The sequence below is a fragment of the Hippichthys cyanospilos genome, chromosome 11 (genome assembly GCF_059441005.1).
Source record: "Hippichthys cyanospilos isolate Australia breed blue-spotted pipefish chromosome 11, RoL_Hcya_1.0, whole genome shotgun sequence".
Taxonomy (NCBI): Eukaryota; Metazoa; Chordata; class Actinopteri; order Syngnathiformes; family Syngnathidae; genus Hippichthys; species Hippichthys cyanospilos.
In genome coordinates this window covers 5600049-5623762 of record NC_142379.1, presented here as the reverse complement: position 1 = coordinate 5623762, position 23714 = coordinate 5600049, and the positions used below count along the sequence as shown (strand labels likewise).

The following is a 23714-nucleotide window of genomic DNA, read 5'->3' as shown; positions in this document are numbered from 1 at the left end:
CTTCTATTCCTCTCTTGAGGTTGGAGATTGTCGTGGGTTGATGCTCTTGTTAAACAACTGAAATGTGGCTGAAATAGCTCAGTTGGGAGAGCGTCAGACTGAAGATCTGAAGGTCCTTGGTTCGATACCGAGTTTCGGCATTTGTCGAACAATTTAGTCTGCTTCTTTTCCTCTCTTGAGGTTGGACAATGTCGTGGGTTGATGCTCTTGTTCAATGAAATAATGTGGCCGAAAAAGCTCAGTTGGGAGAGCATCAGACTGAAAATCTGAAGGTCCTTGGTTCGATACCGACTTTCGGCATTTGGCGAACAATTTAGTCCGTTTTTATTCCTCTCTTGAGGTTGGACAATGTCGTGGGTTGATGCTCTTGTACGATGAAAAATGTGGGCGAAATAGCTCAGTTGGGAGAGTGTCAGACTGAAGATCTGAAGGTCCTTGGTTCGATACCGAGTTTCGGCATTTGCTGAACAATTTACTCCACTTCTATTCCTCTCTTGAGGTTGGAGGTTGTCGTGGGTTGATGCTCTTGTTTAACAAAAAAATGTGGCCGAAATAGCTCAGTTGGGAGAGCGTCAGACTGAAGATCTGAAGGTCCTTGGTTCGATACCGAGTTTCGGCATTGGCTGAACAATTTACTCCGCTTCTATTCCTCTCTTGAGGTTGGAGATTGTCGTGGGTTGATGCTCTTGTTTAACAAAAAATGTGGGCGAAATAGCTCAGTTGGGAGAGCGTCAGACTGAAGATCTGAAGGTCCTTGGTTCGACACCGAGTTTCGGCATTTGTCGAACAATTTAGTCCGCTTCTCCTCCTCTCTTGAGGTTGGAGATTGTTGTGGGTTGATGCTCTTGTTCAACAAAAAAATGTGGCCGAAAAAGCTCAGTTGGGAGAGCATCAGACTGAAAATCTGAAGGTCCTTGGTTCGATACCGAGTTTCGGCATTTGGCGAACAATTTAGTCCGTTTTTATTCCTCTCTTGAGGTTGGACAATGTCGTGGGTTGATGCTCTTGTTCGAAGAAAAATGTGGCCGAAATAGCTCAGTTGGGAGAGCGTCAGACTGAAGATCTGAAGGTCCTTGGTTCGATACCGAGTTTCGGCATTTGGCGAACAATTTAGTCCGCTTCTTTTCCTCTCTTGCGGTTGGAGATTGTCGTGGGTTGATGCTCTTGTTCAACAATCAAAATGTGGCCGAAATAGCTCAGTTGGGAGAGCGTCAGACTGAAGATCTGAAGGTCCTTGGTTCAATACCGAGTTTCGGCATTTGTCGAACAATTTAGTCTGCTTCTTTTCCTCTCTTGAGGTTGGACAATGTCGTGGGTTGATGCTCTTGTTCAATGAAATAATCTGGCCGAAAAAGCTCAGTTGGGAGAGCATCAGACTGAAAATCTGAAGGTCCTTGGTTCGATACCGACTTTCGGCATTTGGCGAACAATTTAGTCCGTTTTTATTCCTCTCTTGAGGTTGGACAATGTCGTGGGTTGATGCTCTTGTACGATGAAAAATGTGGCCGAAATAGCTCAGTTGGGAGAGCGTCAGACTGAAGATCTGAAGGTCCTTGGTTCGATACCGAGTTTCGGCATTTGGCGAGCATTTTAGTCCGCTTCTATTCCTCTCTTGAGGTTGGACAATGTCGTGGGTTGATGCTCTTGTTTAACATAAAACGTGGCCGAAATAGCTCAGTTGGGAGAGCGTCAGACTGAAGATCTGAAGGTCCTTGGTTCGATACCGAGTTTCGGCATTTGCTGAACAATTTACTCCGCTTCTATTCCTCTCTTGAGGTTGGAGGTTGTCGTGGGTTGATGCTCTTGTTTAACAAAAAAATGTGGCCGAAATAGCTCAGTTGGGAGAGCGTCAGACTGAAGATCTGAAGGTCGTTGGTTCGATACCGAGTTTCGGCATTTGGCGAGCAATTTAGTCCGCTTCTATTCCTCTCTTGAGGTTGGAGATTGTCGTGGGTTGATGCTCTTGTTCAACAACCAAAATGTGGCCGAAATAGCTCAGTTGGGAGAGCGTCAGACTGAAGATCTGAAGGTCCTTGGTTCGATACCGAGTTTCGGCATTTGCTGAACAATCTACTTCACTTCTATTCCTCTCTTGAGGTTGGAGGTTGTCGTGGGTTGATGCTCTTGTTTAACAAAAAAATGTGGCCGAAATAGCTCAGTTGGGAGAGCGTCAGACTGAAGATCTGAAGGTCCTTGGTTCGACACCGAGTTTCGGCATTTGGCGAACAATTTAGTCCGCTTCTTTTCCTCTCTTGAGGTTGGACAATGTCGTGGGTTGATGCTCTTGTTCAACAACCAAAATGTGGCCGAAATAGCTCAGTTGGGAGAGCGTCAGACTGAAGATCTGAAGGTCCTTGGTTCGATACCGAGTTTCGGCATTTGGCGAACAATTTAGTCCGCTTCTATTCCTCTCTTGAGGTTGGACAATGTTGTGGGTTGATGCTCTTGTTCAACAAAAAATGTGGCTGAAATAGCTCAGTTGGGAGAGCGTCAGACTGAAGATCTGAAGGTCCTTGGTTCGATACCGAGTTTCGGCATTTGGCGAACAATTTAGTCCGCTTCTATTCCTCTCTTGAGGTTGGACAATGTCGTGGGTTGATGCTCTTGTTCAACAAAAAATGTGGCCGAAATAGCTCAGTTGGGAGAGCGTCAGACTGAAGATCTGAAGGTCCTTGGTTCCATACTGAGTTTCGGCATTTGGCGGATAATTTAGTCTGTTTTTATTCCTCTCTTGAGGTTGGACAATGTCGTGGGTTGATGCTCTTGTTCGATGAAAAACGTGGCCGAAATAGCTCAGTTGGGAGAGCGTCAGACTGAAGATCTGAAGGTCCTTGGATCGAAACCGAGTTTCAGCATTTGGCGGACAATTTAGTCTGTTTTTATTCCTCTCTTGAGGTTTGACAATGTCGTGGGTTGATGCTCTTGTTCAATAAAAAATGTGGCCGAAATAGCTCAGTTGGGAGAGCGTCAGACTGAAGTTCTGAAGGTCCTTGGTTCGATCCCGAGTTTCGGCGTTCGCTGAACAATTTACTCCACTTCTATTCCTCTCTTAAGGTTGGTGAATGTTGTGTGTTGATTGTGTCGCTATAAAGGAACTAGTATGAGTAACCCTGTCATGATTTCTCCTGCATTTAATCGCAAGTTACTTGATAGATTTATGTGACGATTGATGCGTTTGTTCAACAAAGCACGTGGCCGAAATAGCTCAGTTGGGAGAGCATCAGACTGAAGATCTGAAGGTCCTTGGTTCGATACCGAGTTTCGGTATTTGGTGAGCAATTACTCCGCTTCTATTCCTCTCTTGAGGTTGGAGAATGTCGTGGGTTGATTGTGTCGCTTTAAGGAAACTACTATGTAGTAACCCTGTCACTATTTCTCCTGCATTTAATCGCAAGTTATTTCTTAAATTTATGTGACGATGCTCTTGTTTGACAGCAAATGTGGCCGAAATAGCTCAGTTGGGAGAGCATCAGACTGAAGATCTGAAGGTCCTTGGTTCGATACCAAGTTTCGGCATTTGGTGAACAATTACTCCGCTTCTATTCCTCTCTTGAGGTTGGAGAATATCGTGGGTTTTTTGTGTCGCTATAAGAAAACTAATATATAGCAACCCTATCATGTTTTCTCCTACATTTATTAGCAAGTCACCTGATAGATTTATGTGACGATTGATGCTTTTGTTCGATGGTGAATGTGGCCGAAATTGCTCAGTTGGGAGAGCGTCAGACTAACATCTGAAGGTCCTTGGTTCGAAACCAGGTTTCCGCATTTAGGCCGCAAGATCTCAAGGTCCTATTTGGCAAAGACTTTAGTCTGCTTCTAACCCTCCCCTGAGGTTGAATAAAGTAGTTGATTGTGTCTTTATAAGAACATTTGTCGTCATCTCAAGATTTCTCCTATGCTTAGTAGCAATTTACATGATAGTTTTTTTGTGAGGACTGATGCTTTTGTTTCAAGTTGCACATTTATTATCCTATCCAATCATCCTTATCCCTAACCCTGAAGATCTTATGATCCCTGATTCGATCCTGGGTTTCGGCATTTGTTCCGTACCTCTGTAGAATTCTGATAACGATCTTGGTCATATGAGGAATGAAACATCTTGATCTTGCAGAATAGCATCCCTCAAAGAGTGGTCACCAACCCCTTATCTTGGTTTCTCAGCGATTCATCAGCTAATTGATGGTGATGAATTAATTAACTAGTTTTGAAGAAGGTAGTGGTTTGTATAACAAATATAAATTGGCAAATGATGTAGTAATTGATTGTTCATTTTGAATAAACAATCTAACCCTGAAAGTCCTGATGTGTCCAACCTCAGTCTGCAGTGCTCTGTGTTTTCAAAGTTTTTCTTTGCAACACACCTGTTCCAAATGATCAGGGTGAAGCTCCTGCAGATCTCGCTGATGAGCCAATCGTTTGAATGGGTTATATTGCAAAGAAAACCTTGGCCCTAGAATGACAATTCAGGACTTCGGCCTGTAAACCTCTCGGCGGACCATGAAGGTTTGCACGAAATCTCCTAATATCCTTGCATGGCTGGATTTGTTCTCGAAGAAGTAAACGGAGCTGAAACTCGGTGAACCTGCACAGCGTGGACCCTCCACACTGGCACGCCATGAATACCCTCCTGTAGAGGAGCGTGAGGGGGCGATTATACCGCAGCGGCTTTGCATGCTGGCCCGGACTCGCGGTCCCAGCCCTGCTTTGGTGCTCATAAAGGGGCCTTCTGTGTCGCGCATAGAGCCAGGGTTTGATTCTGCTGTAAAAGGCGTTATTGATACACTGGTCAGGCGTGTCTTTGGCACGGCTGTTGCTGGAGTCACTGAGAAAGGATAATAAAGGAAAGGCCGCACTGCCAGTGTTTACATGCTGCTTGTGAAAGAGAAGCCTTGTAGCGTTAAGCTAGCGCCACCAAGATAGTAAACCGGGAAACCTGTCGGCGTGGTATAGGGGGTAGCAATAGCGAAAAGCCGCAAGTAACCGATATCAGCGGAGGACCGTCTTTGCTCTCTTTCGTTCATTTTGCACCTATATTCACTCAAGTGCCAGTAAAAATGTTTTTTTTCACCGACAATTTTGGCTTGGATTTCCGACTGAAAAGTGTATTCAATAGTTGGGGATTCAGATAACAAATTAAAATGTATTTTTGCATGGTCGATCCTTTCCAAGTCCTGATTTATATCTTTTTTAATGTTTTGAAGTTTTGGGCTGAATGAGTTTGTAAATATATCTGGTACTAAATAATTAATTACGAAAGTAATCAATTGCTTTAGGTAATGATGTTCGTGAATAAGCAATTACTTGAAATAATCCATTTCTTTAGGTACTTCAGGAAGTAACAAAGTATTGAAGTGATCAATTAGGCACTTTAAGTCCTTTAGTACCTCTTTTAGTATTTATTTTTATATTTGATTACCTAAAATAATTGATTACTATCACTTATGACCTCAAGTAATTGATTACTTTAGTGCTTAATAAGTCATTGTAGTAGCTAATTAGATAATTTTGGTGATTTTGGGAGAGCACTAGACTGAAGATCTAAAGGTCCCTGGTTCAATTCCGGCATATGTTATAGTCTCGTATTGGTTTGAAATTTACAAAACAAAAGGGAAGTTGTCAATCAATTCAATGAACGAGTTCATCTTTGAGCAAAGTTTGTTCAATCAACGAGAAGAATGTTGAAAATATTATCTCGTCGCGCTTGTAACATCTACCCTCTTCCTGACCCGTAGACGTGAGCGTGCCTCCGCTCGTCACCCCTCCAAGGGGAGAGGCCAGCTGCCGCCCGGACTCCGCTCAACCGGCCCCTCACCCTTCCGGGATCTCACCCTCCTCGGGCCCCACCGGCGAGGCCCCCCTCTCCTCGAGCACCTCCTCTTCTCCCACCGCCCCCCCCTCGCTCTCCCGCAGCGACCCGGGCACGGGCGGGGGTTTACAGAGCCGCAGCACCAGCTCGGAACGCCTTCTGGAGGCCTCCGGCGCCGCGTCCGAGGACTACCACGACGCCGACGGGACCCGACGGGCCCGGGCCGTGGAGAACCAGTACTCTTTCTACTGAGTGTCGCTCCAATGCGGCCGCTTTTTCTTTTGTTTGTGTTTCAACGGCGATTTCCTGTTTGTCTTGATTTGGGATGGGCGGAGACTCCGCCGGGACGCACGAGGCGTGACAAAAGGGCTACGCGCGACGAAGGAAATCAAAGCGGCGAGAATGTGCGTAGGCAGAAAAGGCAACAGGAAGTTATCCCGCTAGACTCATATGGCTTCCATTCAGCTCATCTGACCACTTCCTGCTTGCTCACCCGAGTTGTGAAAATGAGCCCGTAGCTAGGCTTCGTGTTTGGAAAGCTGCTTGCAGAGCGTCCGGGTGTCCTTCCGCCTTTCCCCCGAAAAATCTCAGCCGGAAAACAAAAGTGGTGTCTCGCCCCATCTCCTCACTAAAATCAACCCAATTATGGCTCACCGCTATTTGGGTGAGTTTGTTTTGCTTCAATTTGGGCAAAAAAAAAAAAAGAAAAATCAAAAAGTTGGGCAGTTTGACCTAAAAAGTGGACTTACAATTAAGCTATAGTTACCTCAACTGTTTTATATCCTCCTGAGTTCCCCCTGGTTATTTGTGTCCACTGTAGTGAACGTTTACTATGGGTCTATATAAAAGTTACGCATCTAAGGCCTAAAGTCCTCACTTGAGGACATCCTGGCCTTTCTGATGAAGTCAACAATTCACTTTGTTGACTTGCTGAGACAGAACGGACACAAAAGTGCACACAAATGAATAGGCTGTCCCTCAGTTTTCAAACTGGAAAGTTGGACATTTTACAGTCTAAAGTTGACATAGCAGGTTTTTTTTAAACGTGAAAACTCCACCATTTAAGGCTTCCCAAATTGTTGATGTTTTTTTTTTTTTTTATTAATGCTACATGGTACACTACTGAAAGTAGAGTCATGACTTGATTCATTTGCTAGCTCCTGTGTCTTTTTTTTATCCATTCATTTCAAGCGCTGAGTGGAATGGGCGGAGCTTCCTGTACACACCTGGTCATCGTTGCAATCGAAGTAGAAGAGGAAAATGTTGGACCTTTATTTACTCATCTACGTGACCCTGTTTTTCATTTTATGTTACTTTTTTGGTCTTCCGTATTTTCATCCATCTGTAAGTATTATCTGTTACTCTTTTGCTTATATATATATATATATATATATATATATATATATATATATATATATATATATATATATATTTAGGGGGCTATATTTTTACATTTCCCCCCCAAAATAGATAATGAAACCCAATATATATTTCAAAATATTTGTATCATAAGAAAAGCATGTGATCCATTTGATTTTTCTTGTCAGCGATGCGAAATGTCCAACTTCCCTGTTTTCATGCAAAAAAAGCGTGAAGTGAAATGAAAAGGGACACATTTCTCCACAAGATCAACGCATGCGTGTTTAAAAGGTGAGGCGGTACGACATGCGTCAGGGTGGCTTCCATTTGCTGTCGCACTGGCTTTTTTTCTATGAGTGTGTGTGCGGTGATGTATTAGAGTATTTTTGGATGATCGCTGTGCAGCGGTAGTTTCTAAAACATTTTTTTTTTGTAATGCAAGCTTGTTATATGGGTAAAGCTGTAGATTTAGATATGTTGTTTTAATATACTGCACAAAAATAGAAACAAAGCACTTTTGTTTGTTTTTTTTTTTGCTCCTAGTTTTTTCAGCTGAACTCACATGCATTTTTTTACTGCACATGAAAGGCTTATTGCTTTTAAATATTGTTCACAAAAGTTAACATCTGTTAGTGAGCACTTCTCCTTTGACAAGCTGATTCATCAGTCCGTTAATTGTGCCAATTCAATTTGTTCACAATCTCAAATCATCTTTACTCATTGAAATGAATGGAAATGACAATAATTCGTTCAGCCTCTCCAAAACCCCCACTTTTTTTTTTTGTAATGTTTTTTTAATAAGGAAAGTAGCACTATATTTTCTTTGTAAAACATCTAACAGTAACAAAATTACAATGCATTGTGTAAAGAATTTAACAGTTTGTGTATCATGATTAATTCACCCTGGCCACTTTATGACTCAGTAAACTGCAGTAAGGATCTTTTCTCACAGGAACCATTCCTGGGAGTATGACTTTAATTGATTTTTATCGGAGGAATAAACCCAACAAACATTTCTTTAAAGGGTGTTTATTCCAAAAATGGTGCATAAATTGTTCAGACTGCAATGATGTATTCTGATTTTGAATCGGTTTTAATGTAAACCTTTTAAAAACACATTTTATAAACCAGCCACTTGTGCAAACCCTTAATTTAACAATTCAGCTCAATTCAGCTTTTCAAATAGTTGATTTTTAAACGGAATTAATCTTTTTTTTTTTTTTTTTTTTTTTGCTTAGCCCTTCCTGAGTCCATTTTGTCATTCTGTCTACATGTGTTGGTGCACCATTTGTGTTCAGATATAAATGGTTTATGGTTTATAGTAAAACACAGTGACTATTGATGCTAATCACTAGTACTTCTATAGTATTTTTGTTTTTTTTACATTTATTTTATTCGTTTTTAGTTTGAGGGTAAATAGTTTTTCACTCACAATGTGCAGCTCTTTGTTTTATGTCTGGTTTATAGTAAACTCGAACTGAGAGTTGTCAAATGTTGAATCTTTGTCGAAACAAAATGTCAGAGACCAACAAGTCCTCACATACCCGCATCTCAAGGCACCACTGTACATAAATTTTGAGTTGAGCTTACAAAATATCGGGAGTAAAAACAAAAGTGATTGGTTTATTTTTGTTCAGTATGTCAACGTGTCATTGGATGAAAATCCTGTGTTTAGGATGGAGGAGGGAGCAAAGTAGATTTGTGGGGAAGAAAGAAAGATGGCCACGCTTCACTGCTTTGCTTAAACTAGATTAGTGAAGCTTTTTAACAAGTATTAAACAACTATTACCAATCGCATTTAAGCCAAATTTTAACAGCACACAGGCCAAAATAGACACATTTTCGCAGTATAGTAAACTTAACATATCAAAGAGCGACACGTGTCCAGCGTGGCCATCTTGCAACGTTTTATTATTTTTTTTCCTCAGAACAGCCAGGAAGTTCATGTGCCAATTTGAGTGCTATTTTTGGAACATATTTATTATTCCTAAGTGGTTTTAGTCCCCTATTTGAGTCTTATCTTTGTGCAAAAGCCCCGTCACGCATATTCTACTGCTCATTGTCCTAAGCACCTCGTTTATTTTACAAAACATGCTGATTTTTGTTATTTGGGGGTGACTTTTCAAGAGTCTGTGCAGTCTTTCCTTCCCTTTATTTGAGTAACACGGTAAAAATTCAAAGTTTTGGTTTGTTTTTGTTGTCTGACTGAGTTTTGAAGAGTCTGTGCAATTTTGTACAAAGTGATGTACTTGACATACTACTTTATATTTCTGTGAATAAAATGTGAACAAACGATTTAGATTTTTGTGACTCCAAATAGACACTTTAAAAATACATATTTGCGCATAATATTTTTAAATAACAATTCACATTTGTGTTCAATTCTAAAAGTGAAACTCAAATAATCCACCTTTATTCACGATCAGTACCATTTTCTGTGCCAGTCGCGTCATTATGTTGTTTGCTGCCCTCTCCAGGCTCGACGTGACATTACAAAAACAAAGACCACCGTACAGTACAGTGGGCCCCCGCATCTCGCGGTTCCACACCGGCGAATTGCCTTATCATTTTGATATTTCTTTTGTTTTCGTGTTTTTTTTTTTTTTGCCATTTATAATGGGCGTCAACTATGCTTAATGCATTGAATTAGCCTAACAAATCTAAACAAATCTATGCTATTAGACATCTATACTATTAATTTACAGGTCTGTTTTTTTTTTTTTTACTAAATATTGAGCAAACCAAAGTATTGAAATGGCTTATTCACTTTCATAACGCAATGATAATGGTGGAACAAAGTTGTCAATTTTGGGGTAATTTGAAAAGTTCAGATTTGAAGATACAATTTGCGTGTTCGTGTGATTTTCGTTTTCATCCACCAGATGGTGCTATTCCCCCATTCAAAACATTTTACTATTTTAAGCATTTGCGCCTTCCTACCAAGAAAAAAAGAGCCCACTGTGTTCGTTGATTTAGGAGAATTTAATAACACGATGCTCCAGCGTGTATAGTACATTCCTGAGGGATTCTCAACATAGTGTGACTTTATTTAAATGTAGGATTTATCTTTTTTTTTTAATTACCCCAAAATGTCAATGCTTGACAATAAAAGTAAACACAAACCTCAAAATAAAATTCCTATTTGAATGTCATGAGTTTTTCAATAATTTAAAAGGAAAACTTGTAGGGTTGTGCATTCTCAATGAAATAATGAAACATTTTGCATGAGTGACAGCAAGTCTCAAACAAAATGGGAAAAATAGTTCTTGTCATGTCCAAACACACAAGACCAGGAAGCGGTTGGCCCCACTGTCTCTAGTTGACGTTCATGAGAATGATACACGCGACCAGGAGAAGCAAGCCAACTGTGCCCTCGATCATCTTGAGCTGCTTCCACTTGCGCAGCTCAGCCCTGCTGGCCTCGATTTCTTGCTGCCTTCGGGCTCGCATTTCCCGCTCCCTCTGCAGCTGCTCGCCGTAGTGCGCCTGGTAGAAGGCGTCAAAGTCATACATGGGCCTCCCTCCCGTTTGGGAGAAGCGCCTGGAGGCGCTTTGCTGCTGCTGTGCCATTCCCGAGGATCTGCTTGGGCTCTCTTTGGAAGGGGGTCTCCCTGCACCGTGGACATCCGCCATGCTAAGGATCCCCCGGTCGTACTTTTTCCTCAGACTTTTGTTGCCCAGCACCGTGTAGGCCTCGCTGATCTCAGAAAAGCGTTGCCCGGACTCGGGGCTGCCGGGGTTTTTGTCCGGGTGGAAGATGAACGACTGCTTGTAGTAGGCGGTTTTGATTTGGGACTGCGTGGCATTAGGGGACACTTTAAGGATGTCATAATAGGCCGTCCTGTTTCTGTACAGGGGCTGGTCTTTCGAGTCTGTTGTCCAGCTGTAAGTTCTGGATTTTGAAGGGACATAAACGAGTCTCTCAGGTTTGCACACTCGGACGAGGATGCAGAAAGCTCGCAGATGCTGAGTTGACCTGAAGATGGAGGTCAGGTGACCGGAAATTGATCCTCTGCTCCCGGGGAACCTCCGGGGTCTAACTAAAGAATTGTTGAAAGCATTAAAAGTCTCCCCGGCACGAACACATCCATACAAACGAAGTGAGCTCAAGTTCAAACACATTTCAGTCACCTGATGACTTCTTGTCATTCGCCGGACTTCTATTTTGGGTTCCGCAGCTGTGCATTTGAACCGGACGTCGGCACAAATCCGCGTTGCAACATCTTTATTCCGATTTACAGTAAAAGTGCATTTTTCTCGCCGAGTTTCGGCAGCTTCCCTGGAGTAAACCGGTCGGCTCTGGCCGTACCTGAAGCCGGCAAAGCGGCAGGCTACGCTGCCCAACTTGTGGGCGACCTCTGCCATTTTCCCCTGACGTGACGTCACACAGCAGGAAACACAAAGAGAAAAGTTCCGGCTACGTCAAGTCAAGTAGACCAATAGAAATCGATAACAGAAGGAAGCCATGAACGCGCTTGACCAATCTCGCAGTGGAATCAGCTACGCCCTTTTTCAAATTTTAATAACATGGAAAAAAATCGTTAAAAATATACCTGACACTTAACCGACAAATATTTTATTTTTTTTATTTTTTTAAATATTTTTAAAATTTGTTCAAACCGTTTCACTAGAACAAATGAAAAAAATATTTTTTCACCCTTTATATGACAAAGAAATATATATTTAATATTTTTACTCAACTGTTTTTGATTTACTTTGATCGAATGCTTCCTCTGTAACATCGGGCTCCACATAAGCTAATGCTTCATCCGTTTATCAAAGCGATGAGGTAAAAAAAAAAACGGCCGCTAGATGGCAATCAAATAAACTCATTCCTGTAATTTCACCTTATATTTTATCAAAGAAGAGCTTCCATTCCTCACATGAGTCTACACGTCTTACATTTAGCTTGTTTTTGAGGAGTAAACTATTTAAACATCTCCTTTTTGGATATTACCCGCAATCATGAGCTCCTGTCGACGACCGGAGCACACGGCTCCTCCAGATGTGGTCAGTAAACGTTTTTAATGTTTGTAGAATCTTGGCTAACAGCCTCTTCTATGTGAAGCGGGTGTTGTGCTAGCTTGCTAATAATAGAGGGTTCTCGTTGATGTTGTTTTTTTTAAAGCCTCACTTCAAGTTATGTAATATTTCGGACTAAAACAACAACATGAGATGCGTGCTTCACCTTTTAATACTGTCTCTTTTCCACTGCAGTTTTACAATGCAGAAGAGGCCAAGAAATACTCGCAAAAGTAAGTCAAAATATGTTGTTAAAATTAGTCGAGCCTTTAAACTCTCTGTTCATTTTGGCTGAAGAATTTTGAATGTGCGCTAGCACGAACCCTGTAGTAACTTTACGTTTATTCAAGTTTTTAGATTCGCTCAAATAAATCACGCTGTACTTTATTTGCAGCTTTCTATTGGTAAAAGTCTGCAAGAGTGGATGATTCAAAATTTCCTTTTGCTTTTTGCCAGCTCTCGTATGATCGAGATTCAGACCCAGATGTCGGAGAGAGCCGTGGAGCTTTTGAACCTTCCAGAGGGACAGCCGTGCTTCCTGTTGGATGTGGGGTGAGCCAACAAACATCAGACCTCATTCAATCATACAAGCATGAAACAAAATCCGATTTTAAAATAAACTCATTAGACACTTCATGAACTGCCGTCATACTGCCAAAATAGACATCAAAGAGAAGGACTAATCCATTTTTTAAACCCTTTCTCAGGTGTGGTTCGGGGCTTAGTGGCGACTACCTGACGGAGGAAGGACACTACTGGCTGGGAGTCGACATCAGCACAGCAATGTTGGGTTGGTTTTTGTATAATTTAGCAACCCTCACAGACTTTAATTCATTATCCGTTGTAAAACAAACAAACAAAATGATTTGCTGTCTTTCAGATGTGGCACTGGACAGAGAAGTGGAAGGGGGTCTCATATTGGGAGACATGGGCCAAGGGATGCCTTTCAGATCAGGAACATTTGACGGCTGCGTTAGGTACCAAATGTCCTGTCATTTTCTCCGGATTTATACAGAGTTTTGTTTTTTAATTAATCATGTTGGTATTTTTGTCCCCATTTCAGTATTTCTGCTCTTCAGTGGCTCTGCAATGCTGACAAACGCTCACATAGTCCCCCTAAGAGACTCTACGCCTTCTTTAGTACCCTCTATTCTTCTTTGGTGAGTTTATTTTAGATTATTGATTTATTTAGTGGGAATTTTGAGATTGAACATGACATGTTTTCTCCTTATTTCCTCTGGTCATAAGGCGAACTGTGAAAATGATTCCCATTTTGTTTCTTAGCAGGATTGAAACTTGATAGTTGCTTTGGAATCAATTTATTGTCTTTGTTATAATGCTGAACACATGAATTAAGATCTAGTTACAATACACAAAATATATTGAAGAACAAAATGACAAATAATTGTAAAGACTGACCGCTATATACCAAGAAATCTGCAGTAAATTGTCAATTTACTATTCTTACTTCTAATTCCTATTTCCTGATCGTAAAACGGTTACAAGTGCTCAGCTGATACTGGTATCGGCTTTCATTAAAAGTACTGATAATGAAAGAAGGCTGTTATTGGGGCACATACTTAGTAGCGGTATTCGCCCATCCCTAAAAAATCTGCAAATAAATCAACAGATTAAAAAAAAAAAAAAAATCTTTGGAGTTTAACCAATTACGAATGGACAAAGTATTTAAAAACAATCAACTATTCTGCTTGCAATACATATTTGATTGTGAGCATCAAGGTATGATTTTTTTTTTTCATCACCTCACACACAAACACACACACTTATATATATGTATACTGTATGTATGCGTGTATTAAAAATATATATACATACATTATTAAATGGTCAGTAAATCGGTTAACAGAATGATGTTCCTTTAAATACGTGAATCAATATCTTCCAAATCAATATCAGTTGTGCCCCATTACTTTCAACAGTCCATAATATGCAACAACCTGTTTTCACGGCCTTCTATGGTCTCCATCTTTCAGACAAGAGGCGCCCGGGCCATCTTTCAAATTTATCCTGAGAACTCTGAGCAGGTAAAAAAAGAGTACAAAATTTCTGCCCATGAGCATCTTATGAAGCTCACTCATGTGTCCTCTTCCCCTTTTTTTTTTTTTTACTTTCTTGGCAGTTGGAACTAATCACAGCGCAGGCTATGAGGGCGGGCTTCAGCGGCGGCATGGTGGTGGACTATCCAAACAGCACAAAGGCCAAGAAGTCAGTCCCATCACTTTCTGTTTTTGGCACTTGCAACACATTTGCTCTTTTTTCTTATTGTTATTTTCACCAGGTTCTTCTTGTGTCTGTTTGCCGGCGTGACCGGCGTCCTCCCCAAGGTATAACGCTAAGAATCAATGAAGTGGTGATTAAATAAATTTAGCTGTCGACTGAAGATCCCATCACATTTGCTCAGGGCCCAGGTAACGACCAGTCACGGCTCAGCTTGCAAACGTCAAACGTTGAGGAAGAAGTTAGGTCAAAAATGACCCAAATTGGGACTAAAAGGAGACTAAGTCAACTTTTAGGGTTTTATATTCAGCCCCAAAAGTTGGGTAAAGCTCCTATCCCATTAAGGGACGAATGTTGCAATGTCGGCAAAGTTAGCGTCTCTCTTGATCTCGTCAGGGTGCGTTCGAGTCCTTATATGTTTACCAAACCATCGTTTATGAAATTTCCTTGGGGATATAGAGCAGAAAAAGGAAAACATTAAACATTTTGGCGACGTTGAGATCAAAAGAGCCACTACCTTTGCCCGCACTCGCTACTACTGCAAATACTACTATTACTACTACGATTTTGTTACCTGCGCGACCGTGATGTCATTTTCAGTTGACAGCAAGCGGCAAAATGGCCGGCCCTGAGATGAATAAAAACGGGTGGACTTCAATTCTTAATTTGTATTTGTCCCCTGTTAAAAAAAAAAAAAAAAAAAATGAAAACAGCGTCGCTTTCTAAATTCCAGGGATTGGGCGCCGAAACTTCGGACAAGAGCGTTCCCAACCAGGTCCAGTTTTCAGGACAAAGGTAAGAAGATGGAATTGTTATTTACACGGATGCAATAACCTGCTTGGGATAATCACATCAGCGTGTCTGTTTGATGAAACTCTGAAAGCCTCCAATCTTCTTATCGCTTTTTATGATGTTAAGATTCTGCCTCGGGCCAATTGCGCTCGGCTGGATGATTGCGTCGTTTGTGTTTTTTCATAACTGATTCCTGTGTAAATGCAATTGAGCGGATAATGAGCTGGGTGCGTGCGTGCGCGTTGAAATACGAGCCTCGCCCGCCTTTTGTTTGAACATCAAGTTGGGTGGGTTTGTCGGTGGACGTGGAAATGCAAAAAGCCACTTCTAGCACATTTGACTTCCATGTTTATCCAGCGCTCGGTTACTTGGGTTCTGGTCACATATCACAGTTTAAAAAAAAAAAAATTATGATGCATCAGGTCTGGGCCTCAGGTACGGGCCCGGTTCGGTTGTACCGGGACTCATGGCGCCAGCAGGCCAAAAAGGGAAAAAAAAAAAGGTTGTCGTCCTGCCTGACGCGAAACCCCGTCAGGCAGATTTTCCTGCCTTTTACACAAGATGTGAACTGTATTCACCCCTGTGTTCCCGCAAAGATGCCGGTTCAAAAACATGAAGGGAAAATCAGCGAAGAAAAGCCGAGATTGGATTCTGGAAAAAAAGGAGAGGAGGCGGAGACAAGGACGGTACGAGCCCTTTTGCACACATTTTTATTTCTTTCTTTATTTTCCAAATGTGCCACTTTTGCTCATCCCTGTGATGCGGTCCCACAGGGACGTGCGCGCCGACACCAAATACACGGGACGCCAAAGGAGACCTCATTTCTAGATGGGCCTTCATCAGCGTTCACGGACTTACAATTGCTCATTGATTTTTAATATCCAACTCAAGACCTACAGGAGACAATATGAACGGACACGGGCAACTTTAAAATCTCTTGCAGAAGACAAACTAAAAAAAAACAGTTAAAATATAGTTTATTGATTATGAAATGCAACCTCTTTGTCATTCTTTTTGTTTGTTTGTTTTAGTCCTAATGATAATCCCCCACCAGCAAAAATAAAATCTACCTCACCCCAGAATTTCTTAAAAAAACAAACAAAAAAAACACTAAACACAGGGAGCTAGTTAATATTTATTTGTGAAATGTGAATTGGACCTATACTAATCCTATTTAGCCAGTTTACGTAGTAAAAAGTTAATATTTTGTCAATACTGTCATTAAGGTATTTTTCAAGTAATGATCACTTAAAAAAAAAAAAAACATTTTGTAGTTTCTGTTGATTGAAAATGACGTGCTCAAGGCTCAAGTAGCAATAAGACTGAAAACGACGTCTCACCTTCCTAAGCGCTCAGGTAATGACCAACCGCGACCCAGCTTGCCAAAGTCACGTGATCAAACTCAAAAGCCGGTGACCCACGATTGTTGATTTAAAATTGCCGGCTCTTACGTGCGGTAAGAAAAGAGGCACAGCAAAACAAGAGTTGAAGCTTATTGTTAAGTCGAGCTTTTCTTTTAGTTTTTCTTAAAAAAAAAAAGTTTCAGTATTGTCCACCGTCCAACTTGACTTGCCTGCCATGCCCTCAGTGGCCATACAGAGGGCGCTGTGCACCGGAAGACCGTGGGGAAAAAAAAAACACCTGGGCGTTATCTGCGAGCTTTCGATCGATACGCAATCTCAGTCCAATTCCAATTGCCCACCAGACACCCCCTCCCCCCCTTCTCTCTTTTTGCTCTCTGTCCCTCCCTGTTCTCTCCGAGTGGACTCTTCCACTTCCAAGTCAACAGGTTGTCCCCCCCGCCCAAAAAAAAAAAAAAAAATACGAGTCCATTTAGGCGCCATCGAGGAGGAAGTTAGCGGGCGTGGAATGGGTTAAAGACATCGGTCCAATCAGCCCGTCATCGGAACCGCGAGAGAGGAGGCAAAAGAAAGAGGGAGGGTGCTGAGGAAAGGAGGGGTGGACGAAGCATCGCTTCCTCGTGAAGCCGCCTGACGCGCATCATCAGCCCGCTTCTTCTTAGCGTGTTTGCATCCGCTCATCACCATCATCCACAAAAAAAAATCCAAAATGAAGGACCGTATGCAAGAACTTCGACATGTAAGTTGTCTTTTTTTTTTTTTTAATTGAACGCACCTTGGCTGAGAAGGTTTGAACGTGCGTAAAAAGTAAGGTAGGGTTTTAAGGCGCAACAGTTTGCTTTTATGGGCAACAGGTGCACAACTGTTAACATTTTGGACTTGTTTTCGTCTGTTTAATCATGTACGATTTGGGCTAGAGTTGATATGTCACTTCCGTTTCTGAAAGTGTACCACCAGCTATTTAATCACTCCGTCTGCGTGCAAGTGCGGTGTCATCGATTCGAGCAATTACGCCAGAAAATTGCTCCCACGCCGCCAATTTCACCTGTTAAATGTCCTCTCAGAACCTCACGGGCGTTCTCCTCAAGACAACTCAAATATCGAACAAAGCTCGTCTTTTGGGTAGTAAAAATGTCACCACGATTGTCTTTCTATCTTATTTCGGTGCTTTAAGTGGGCAATAAATACATTTGGATTTGGGTGCTAGCAAATCACTGAGTTAATAAGTCAATAATACAAAATAAGTTTAAAAACAATAATCTTCCTAAATTTGGAATGTTCGAGTGCATTTGAATGCACCTCGAGATGTCAACACGGAAAATTTTAACGTAACCTACAATGACGACGTAATTTACTATTTTTCATTATCATATTTTTGTTTTGTTTTGTTGGGTTACAAGAAGATAAGTGAGCACATGAAGTGCCATTATCTCGTAAAATTCAAAATGTGTTCAGTACTAGTATGCCGCACGACTGCGCACCGGCCCACTTTAAGCACTGCGGCCAATTTCCATTCAAATATGATTTTACCTAAGCTTGAAGTTTTGACCTAAAATACGATTCGATATTTATTTGGATATTTTGGGTTTCACCATTCAAGGACGGTTCAATTTGAGGTGGGATTTGAAGAATTTATGACGCAAAGATTTTCTTGTCATTTTCCAAAATAAATCAGCTTGCCGATACTGAAAATGTGGCATTGTCATTAAAAAATGTATGTAATTGTAAAATTTGTTGGTTTTTGCACATGATAAAGAATATATACTCGGAGTTAATTTTATTCTCTGCCCGAATGTATCTATGAATCGTTTATGTATGGTTGCATTGCTGAAAGTGTGATAAAACCGCACAATGATGCTACTCTCATGAGTTTATCAATCCTGTTTTGCATTGTATGTTAGCATTGAGCTAGTCGACTTTTGTGAGACACAAGTTGACTTTGCTGAAGTCGGGTATTAAAAAAATAAATGACTAAAAACCAAGTCAGGCCCGGAGGCTGCGTTTTCCACACTCTTGCCTAAGAAGAGAACTAATAACAGCAAAGAACAGCAAATCTCAACAACCGGTGGAATATTTCAGTTTGATCGAAGTTGCGCCCGTGTGTGTTTTTTTGCGCGCATTTGTGCGGTAAAGTGGCCATTGTCCGGTCTGCGTAATTGGCAGTTAAGCTTGGGAGGGAGAGGGAAACAATTTACGGCTGTGCAGTTTTCAGCGGAGGATCTTGCTATGAATTGGCCTCCAGGGAGACAACGCTGCTCTGCCAACTCTGCTTATGTGTGTGTGTGTGTGTGTGTGTGTGTGTGTGTGTGTGTGTGGTTCTGAGAGGCGTGTCTCGCTGCCTGCCATGCTGCCTCTTCACATTGCTGAAAAGATGCGCTAACAGCACCGCAGAGAGAGACAAAAATAGCCCTAGCTTCGGGTTGAGCTAGCTACTGTAAATACAGTAAACCGCAAGTCACACACCTTTGGTACACACTTAGTTTGCCATTCAGGGCCAGCTGTATGAAGCTTAACAAGATAGATATACGTTTTACAATTGCTGCTGACTGAAAAGGTTTGCGGCATGTTCCAATTGATTTGTTCTTGATTTGAAAAGAATCAAGGCCGTTATTGTTGCATGAGACATTTGACGTTATTTTGACTTTTGACGTTTTTCTCACTATAGCGCAATTTCACGAATATCTCTATGTTCCAGTTCATTTGCTCTTAATTTGAAAATAAGCAATTCGACTTGCTGCAGTATTGAAAAATCACTGATGGAAACAAAGATTTTTGTAGTTGTCCTCTTTTGACATGGTCACGTCTGTTTGCTTCTAGGGGTTTGTGCCCTTTTGACCTTTTTTTTGGCAACATTTTGTGATGGGTTCTGGTCTGGGTCCAAACCAAACTGGAAGTCGTTCAGTTGGAAGCAGAGTGAGCTCGGGCTGCAGGTGCACACACGGTGTTGCCCTCAGCGTCCATCTGCACTTCACACAAACGTTTTCGTGGGTTTAGGACATGACGATTGTCAAACCACAATAAGAACATTTTTTTGTCGTAAACAAAGCCAACCTGCTTATTTATAATAAGCAACTGGACTTCATTGTGACATTTAAAGGGATAATCCACCTATTTAGCCTTAAATACCGAAAATGACATCTTTGGGATTTAATGAGTTAAAATAAAAACCAGTGGACGCAGCCTCTTCTCCACCGTAGTTCTTCTGGACTTTACTAGCTGCCGGTCTCGATAACCGAGTCCACCATGCGCCATGACCTGGACTGGCTCCCGCTTGGGCCGCCAGTGACAGATGGCGCCGATACTGATGTGATTGTCAGTTTTTATCAAGCCGCCGAAGCCCAAATTGATGAGCTGATTAGAGTTTTCACTGCAGTTGATCGCCAGCCGTCTTGCGGTTAGCACTCTGGGATATATATATATATATATATATATATATATATATATATATATATAAATAATTGAAATCTGCAAAATAGAGGTTGACTTTTTTAACCTTTTTAATTAATATATATTTGTTTAGTGTGTTTTTTTTTCATTATAAATGCTTGTTTTGTTCATCAGATTTTTTTCTTTGTTTTTTTATATAATATTTCCATTATTCTATTTACAGTATATATCATTTATTATAATATATGTCGTTGTTTATGCTACTTTTTAATTTACATTATTTTTTGATTTTGTTTTAATTTACCTTTCTTAATTTTGTCCTTTTTCATTCTTTTTTTTTCCAAATTTTTTTCATTATATTGTATGTTTTACCATTAACAGTATTTTTGGTTCATTTTTAAGATTTATTTTATTTTTTTACTTCAAAGCAGTAAAACGGCTTCCCCCACACAGTTTATAATTTTCTCAGACTGACATTAAGATTTTCTCAGCTTTCTCTCGCTTTGTTGCGCTCTCAGAATTCAAACCTAGCGTTGGACAAACGAAGCTTCATGAAGCACTTGTGATATTGTATGAATTTCCGATCGCACTCTTTGTTTAAAAATGTAAATGTCATACATTTTCACTTGTTTATTAACAGCCGAGCGCCATCTAGAGGCGTAAACCAACACAGCTGCTTCATAAAGTTTCATTTTCCATTCACTATTCAAACCTCGACGGGAAAAAAAAAAGAACACCGCCACAATAATAACCTGCAATAATAACCCCACACCTGGAACAAATCATCCCTCCTCATTTTCTGCTTTGAGAAGAACATGTCATTTATTTTTCTCAATTTGGTGACTTCCTCCGTTATTGCTCTTTTTTTTTTTTTATTTCCAACGGGAGATTTATCAGAAGGCTGTCGAGTCCACTTTTTGTTTCCTGCCTGGTGTGTGCAGCCTTGTTGTCACTGTTAGCTCAGGCGGCTCGTCGTGTATACTCACTGTCAGCGCCTGTTTGGAGTCAGAGTGACACATTAACTAATAGCGTGGACATGACGCACACACTCTTCAAGCCCTGTGTGTGTGGCTTTGGCCTTATCCACACAAGCTATTTTTAGAAAACAGGTCTATCGTTTTATGAGTCTTGGCCTTTCATTTGTAGTTTTTTTGTTGTTTTTTTAAACGAGAGCTTAGCCTCGCTCCCGCAATCCCCCGTTTGCTATTCATGTTGACGTTAGCGTACACGTTACGAATCAACTGGAATCAGACACTGGAATCAGAATCAGACAAAACACGTCATCGTTCAACATATGAGAGGACCACCTATGGTTCTACATGTTCTACATGGCCTACATATCACTTTCTGTCCATCCATATTGAATCATACCAGCTAGCTAGCTTAATGTTAGCTGGTATGACTCAACCGTGGTCCTTCTGGACTTTACTATTAACTAGTATTAAGCTAGCTATCTTAAGTCCATGCTAGCTGGTATGACTCACCCATGGTCTTTCTGGACTTTACTATTAACTAGTATTAAGCTAGCTATCTTAAGTTCATGCTATCTGAAATGACTCACCCATGGTCTTTCTGGACTTTAATATTAGCTAGCATCAAGCTAGATAGCTTAATCCCAGCTGATATGACTCAACCGTGGTCCTTCTGGACTTTACTATTAGCTAGCATTAGGCTAGCTAGCTTAATGCTAGCTGGTATGACTCAATGTGGATTGACTGTAAGTGATATGTAGGCTATTTTGAACCAAATGTTTTTTTTTTCTACAGGTACCTACCGTAATGCTAGCTAGCACTAAGTTAGCAAGCTGATTGTCTCTAAGGTGAAGTTTGTTTGTTCACTTTATTTGTTGCTAGCAAATCGTGAGAGACCGACAAGTGAAGTCACAACAAAGGCATTGATACACTGTCGAGGTGCTGGGCTTTATTGACTCACTGCCTACTCGAGTCTAATGCTCATTAGCCGGCTAATTTCCATCCTCGCACAAACACTCGAGGGCGTCTCACTCGAACGCAGCTCGCGTTGAACCACACATACCGAGACGTGAGCGCAGTTGGTAGAAAATAACCCAAATTGGGTCAAAAAATGGACAGACTCAATGTTTGGGGTAAAATGAAGGACTCAAAAGTTGGGTTGGTACCCTTTTTGATGAAATTTGGGTTATTTTTGACAATTGTTTTTATAGTGTTTTTATAGCCTAAAAGAATTATGTCAAAAATAACCCAAATTGGGTCACAATGAACCCACTACTACGTACTTTAAATGTTGTATTGGTGCTCTTTTGATTTGATTTGGGTTATTTTACTGCGTAAAAAAATGTTGTTGAATGACAATTTAGAACAAATGGTTAAAAAATAACCTAAATTGTGCCAGAATGTATTTATCCGAGTTTTTGAGTAAAATGGATCATTTGAATAGTTGGTCCCCTTGTTGACCCAACTGTTTCTACGCTGTAAAAAATGTTGGATAAAATATTGACAACCTAAAACAATGATGTCAAAAATAACCCAAATTGGGTCCAAATTGAGTGATCCCATTTTTTCAGTAAAATGCATAATTTAAATAGCTTGCCCCCTTTTTGACCCAGTTTTATTTATTTTTGACCCTTTTTCAGAGTGTGTGATGCATTCTCGTTTCAAATCTGAAAATCCGTCTCTTTTCGATTCACCGTCCGTTTGTGCAGAGCCCTTCTGAAAACTGACCTTTTAATATGAAGTGGTTCAACCCCAGTGGCGTCACTTGTTTTCATGACCCGAAACCCCCATTGACCAAAACCATGAAATCCCCAACCCACCAATGAACCATTTAACCAGTAGGAGAAAGCGGCACCGATTGTAATACTGACCTATATTATCCCGTCGAACCGCGAGCTTTATACGCATCCGCCTGGATACATAATTCATGGCCTGCGATAGCTTGCATAATTGCATCAACGAGCCGTGAAATGACGCGAAAGCAGCCCGACGCCGCATCCCACCCAAAGGTCCGCATTTGCAAATGACATTTGCATTGATAGCCCATATTTACCCAAGGCTCGCTGAGGGGTGACCGTACGCTCCGCTGCGCGCCGGTACCGGGCGCCGTACTTAGCCGCGGCGTGCAAAAGGATCGCCGGTCGAAGCGCTTCCTTGAAATCACTTTGTAGCATCTGTTTCTTTGCGATAATGGCTCTCTCGCACTTGTCTCGGATGGATAAGCTGCGTTGGATGGAAGATTTTAGAATGTATAATCAACCAACGGCGTTCTATAATGAGCTACTGTCACCGCTTCCTTCTTGGCTGCTTGAAATCCTAGAACAAAATCTTTTCAGAATGTTTTTTTTAAGTATTTCAGATGGGAGTCGTTTTCAGTGGGATTGGACAGTTTTTTTTCATTTTTTTTTAAACTATGGATGGGATTTCATTTTTTTTCTTATTTTTTTCCCCAGTCGTCGTCTTTAACATCTAATCCCGTGTCGCTCTCAACTATCTAGACGTATTTAGGGTTAGGGTTAACCCTAACCCTAACCCAAAAAGTCATTATTACATAATTCAGTGATAAGTTGCTTTATGTTCCAATTAATTTGCTCTTAATTTGGAACAACAACAAAAATCTACCCCCAAAATCCACCATTTAAACACATTCGTACAGTACAGTAAATCAGTCAAACTTTATTGAATAAAATTCTCGATTGAACTCCAGTAAGATGTTTTTGCTGATGTTTTATCCTAATTTGTTAATTAATTAACTGTCACTTTCAAATGTAGTTT

The 23714-nt window shown here is 41.0% G+C and overlaps 4 protein-coding genes and 21 non-coding genes across 27 annotated transcripts in view; 24 read left to right on the top strand and 1 right to left on the bottom strand.

Moving 5' to 3' along the window:
* sh2b2 (SH2B adaptor protein 2) overlaps positions 1-9463 on the top strand; it is a 28811-nt gene extending 19348 nt beyond the window's left edge. The window contains exon 9 of the mRNA XM_088428394.1: positions 5736-9463. Within this exon, the coding sequence (XP_088284520.1) occupies positions 5736-6061 (326 nt within the window). The 3' untranslated portion in view covers positions 6062-9463. The remainder of the gene's footprint in view (positions 1-5735) is intronic.
* trnaf-gaa (transfer RNA phenylalanine (anticodon GAA)) lies at positions 68-140 on the top strand. Its single transcript has one exon. It is a non-coding gene; the product is annotated as a tRNA-Phe (tRNA).
* On the top strand, positions 228-300 carry trnaf-gaa (transfer RNA phenylalanine (anticodon GAA)). Its single transcript has one exon. It is a non-coding gene; the product is annotated as a tRNA-Phe (tRNA).
* Positions 387-459, top strand: trnaf-gaa (transfer RNA phenylalanine (anticodon GAA)). Its single transcript has one exon. It is a non-coding gene; the product is annotated as a tRNA-Phe (tRNA).
* trnaf-gaa (transfer RNA phenylalanine (anticodon GAA)) lies at positions 547-619 on the top strand. The gene has a single exon. It is a non-coding gene; the product is annotated as a tRNA-Phe (tRNA).
* Positions 706-778, top strand: trnaf-gaa (transfer RNA phenylalanine (anticodon GAA)). Its single transcript has one exon. It is a non-coding gene; the product is annotated as a tRNA-Phe (tRNA).
* On the top strand, positions 866-938 carry trnaf-gaa (transfer RNA phenylalanine (anticodon GAA)). Its single transcript has one exon. It is a non-coding gene; the product is annotated as a tRNA-Phe (tRNA).
* trnaf-gaa (transfer RNA phenylalanine (anticodon GAA)) lies at positions 1025-1097 on the top strand. Its single transcript has one exon. It is a non-coding gene; the product is annotated as a tRNA-Phe (tRNA).
* Positions 1186-1258, top strand: trnaf-gaa (transfer RNA phenylalanine (anticodon GAA)). Its single transcript has one exon. It is a non-coding gene; the product is annotated as a tRNA-Phe (tRNA).
* On the top strand, positions 1346-1418 carry trnaf-gaa (transfer RNA phenylalanine (anticodon GAA)). Its single transcript has one exon. It is a non-coding gene; the product is annotated as a tRNA-Phe (tRNA).
* Positions 1505-1577, top strand: trnaf-gaa (transfer RNA phenylalanine (anticodon GAA)). The gene has a single exon. It is a non-coding gene; the product is annotated as a tRNA-Phe (tRNA).
* Positions 1664-1736, top strand: trnaf-gaa (transfer RNA phenylalanine (anticodon GAA)). The gene has a single exon. It is a non-coding gene; the product is annotated as a tRNA-Phe (tRNA).
* trnaf-gaa (transfer RNA phenylalanine (anticodon GAA)) lies at positions 1824-1896 on the top strand. Its single transcript has one exon. It is a non-coding gene; the product is annotated as a tRNA-Phe (tRNA).
* On the top strand, positions 1985-2057 carry trnaf-gaa (transfer RNA phenylalanine (anticodon GAA)). Its single transcript has one exon. It is a non-coding gene; the product is annotated as a tRNA-Phe (tRNA).
* On the top strand, positions 2145-2217 carry trnaf-gaa (transfer RNA phenylalanine (anticodon GAA)). Its single transcript has one exon. It is a non-coding gene; the product is annotated as a tRNA-Phe (tRNA).
* On the top strand, positions 2306-2378 carry trnaf-gaa (transfer RNA phenylalanine (anticodon GAA)). Its single transcript has one exon. It is a non-coding gene; the product is annotated as a tRNA-Phe (tRNA).
* Positions 2465-2537, top strand: trnaf-gaa (transfer RNA phenylalanine (anticodon GAA)). Its single transcript has one exon. It is a non-coding gene; the product is annotated as a tRNA-Phe (tRNA).
* trnaf-gaa (transfer RNA phenylalanine (anticodon GAA)) lies at positions 2624-2696 on the top strand. Its single transcript has one exon. It is a non-coding gene; the product is annotated as a tRNA-Phe (tRNA).
* Positions 2783-2855, top strand: trnaf-gaa (transfer RNA phenylalanine (anticodon GAA)). Its single transcript has one exon. It is a non-coding gene; the product is annotated as a tRNA-Phe (tRNA).
* Positions 2942-3014, top strand: trnaf-gaa (transfer RNA phenylalanine (anticodon GAA)). Its single transcript has one exon. It is a non-coding gene; the product is annotated as a tRNA-Phe (tRNA).
* On the top strand, positions 3195-3267 carry trnaf-gaa (transfer RNA phenylalanine (anticodon GAA)). Its single transcript has one exon. It is a non-coding gene; the product is annotated as a tRNA-Phe (tRNA).
* On the top strand, positions 3444-3516 carry trnaf-gaa (transfer RNA phenylalanine (anticodon GAA)). The gene has a single exon. It is a non-coding gene; the product is annotated as a tRNA-Phe (tRNA).
* A 668-nt stretch (positions 9464-10131) lies between the features above and the next one.
* On the bottom strand, positions 10132-11502 carry dnajc30b (DnaJ (Hsp40) homolog, subfamily C, member 30b). The gene is made up of 2 exons (XM_088427679.1): positions 11300-11502; positions 10132-11208 (listed from the first exon to the last, which is right to left on the bottom strand). Exons 1-2 carry the CDS (start codon positions 11352-11354, stop codon positions 10484-10486), a joined length of 780 nt encoding a protein of 259 aa, XP_088283805.1. The 5' UTR covers positions 11355-11502; the 3' UTR covers positions 10132-10483.
* Positions 11503-12033: 531 nt separating this feature from the next.
* Positions 12034-16217, top strand: bud23 (BUD23 rRNA methyltransferase and ribosome maturation factor). The gene is made up of 12 exons (XM_088428404.1): positions 12034-12178; positions 12386-12423; positions 12647-12742; positions 12898-12980; positions 13071-13167; positions 13254-13350; positions 14185-14235; positions 14331-14416; positions 14490-14535; positions 15162-15223; positions 15817-15906; positions 15994-16217. The coding sequence occupies exons 1-12, from the start codon at positions 12134-12136 to the stop codon at positions 16046-16048; spliced, it is 846 nt and encodes a 281-aa protein (XP_088284530.1). The 5' UTR covers positions 12034-12133; the 3' UTR covers positions 16049-16217.
* Positions 16218-16338: 121 nt separating this feature from the next.
* The window catches only part of LOC148415550 (syntaxin-1A-like), a 53438-nt gene continuing 46062 nt past the window's right edge, over positions 16339-23714 (top strand). For all 3 annotated transcript variants that reach the window (XM_088428400.1, XM_088428403.1, XM_088428401.1), the window contains exon 1: positions 16339-17320. In XM_088428400.1, the coding sequence (XP_088284526.1) occupies positions 17291-17320 (30 nt within the window). In that variant the 5' untranslated portion in view covers positions 16339-17290. The remainder of the gene's footprint in view (positions 17321-23714) is intronic.

Coding starts and splice junctions, on each gene's coding strand:
- bud23 (XM_088428404.1), top strand. CDS start 12,134: ATGAGCTCCTGTCGACGACCGGAGCACACGGCTCCTCCAGATGTG. Junction 13,168..13,253: donor ACATTTGACGGCTGCGTTAG/GTACCAAATGTC, acceptor TCCCCATTTCAG/TATTTCTGCTCTTCAGTGGC. Junction 15,224..15,816: donor GTCCAGTTTTCAGGACAAAG/GTAAGAAGATGG, acceptor GTTCCCGCAAAG/ATGCCGGTTCAAAAACATGA.
- dnajc30b (XM_088427679.1), bottom strand. CDS start 11,354: ATGCACAGCTGCGGAACCCAAAATAGAAGTCCGGCGAATGACAAGAAG. Junction 11,209..11,299: donor GAATGACAAGAAGTCATCAG/GTGACTGAAATG, acceptor ACAATTCTTTAG/TTAGACCCCGGAGGTTCCCC.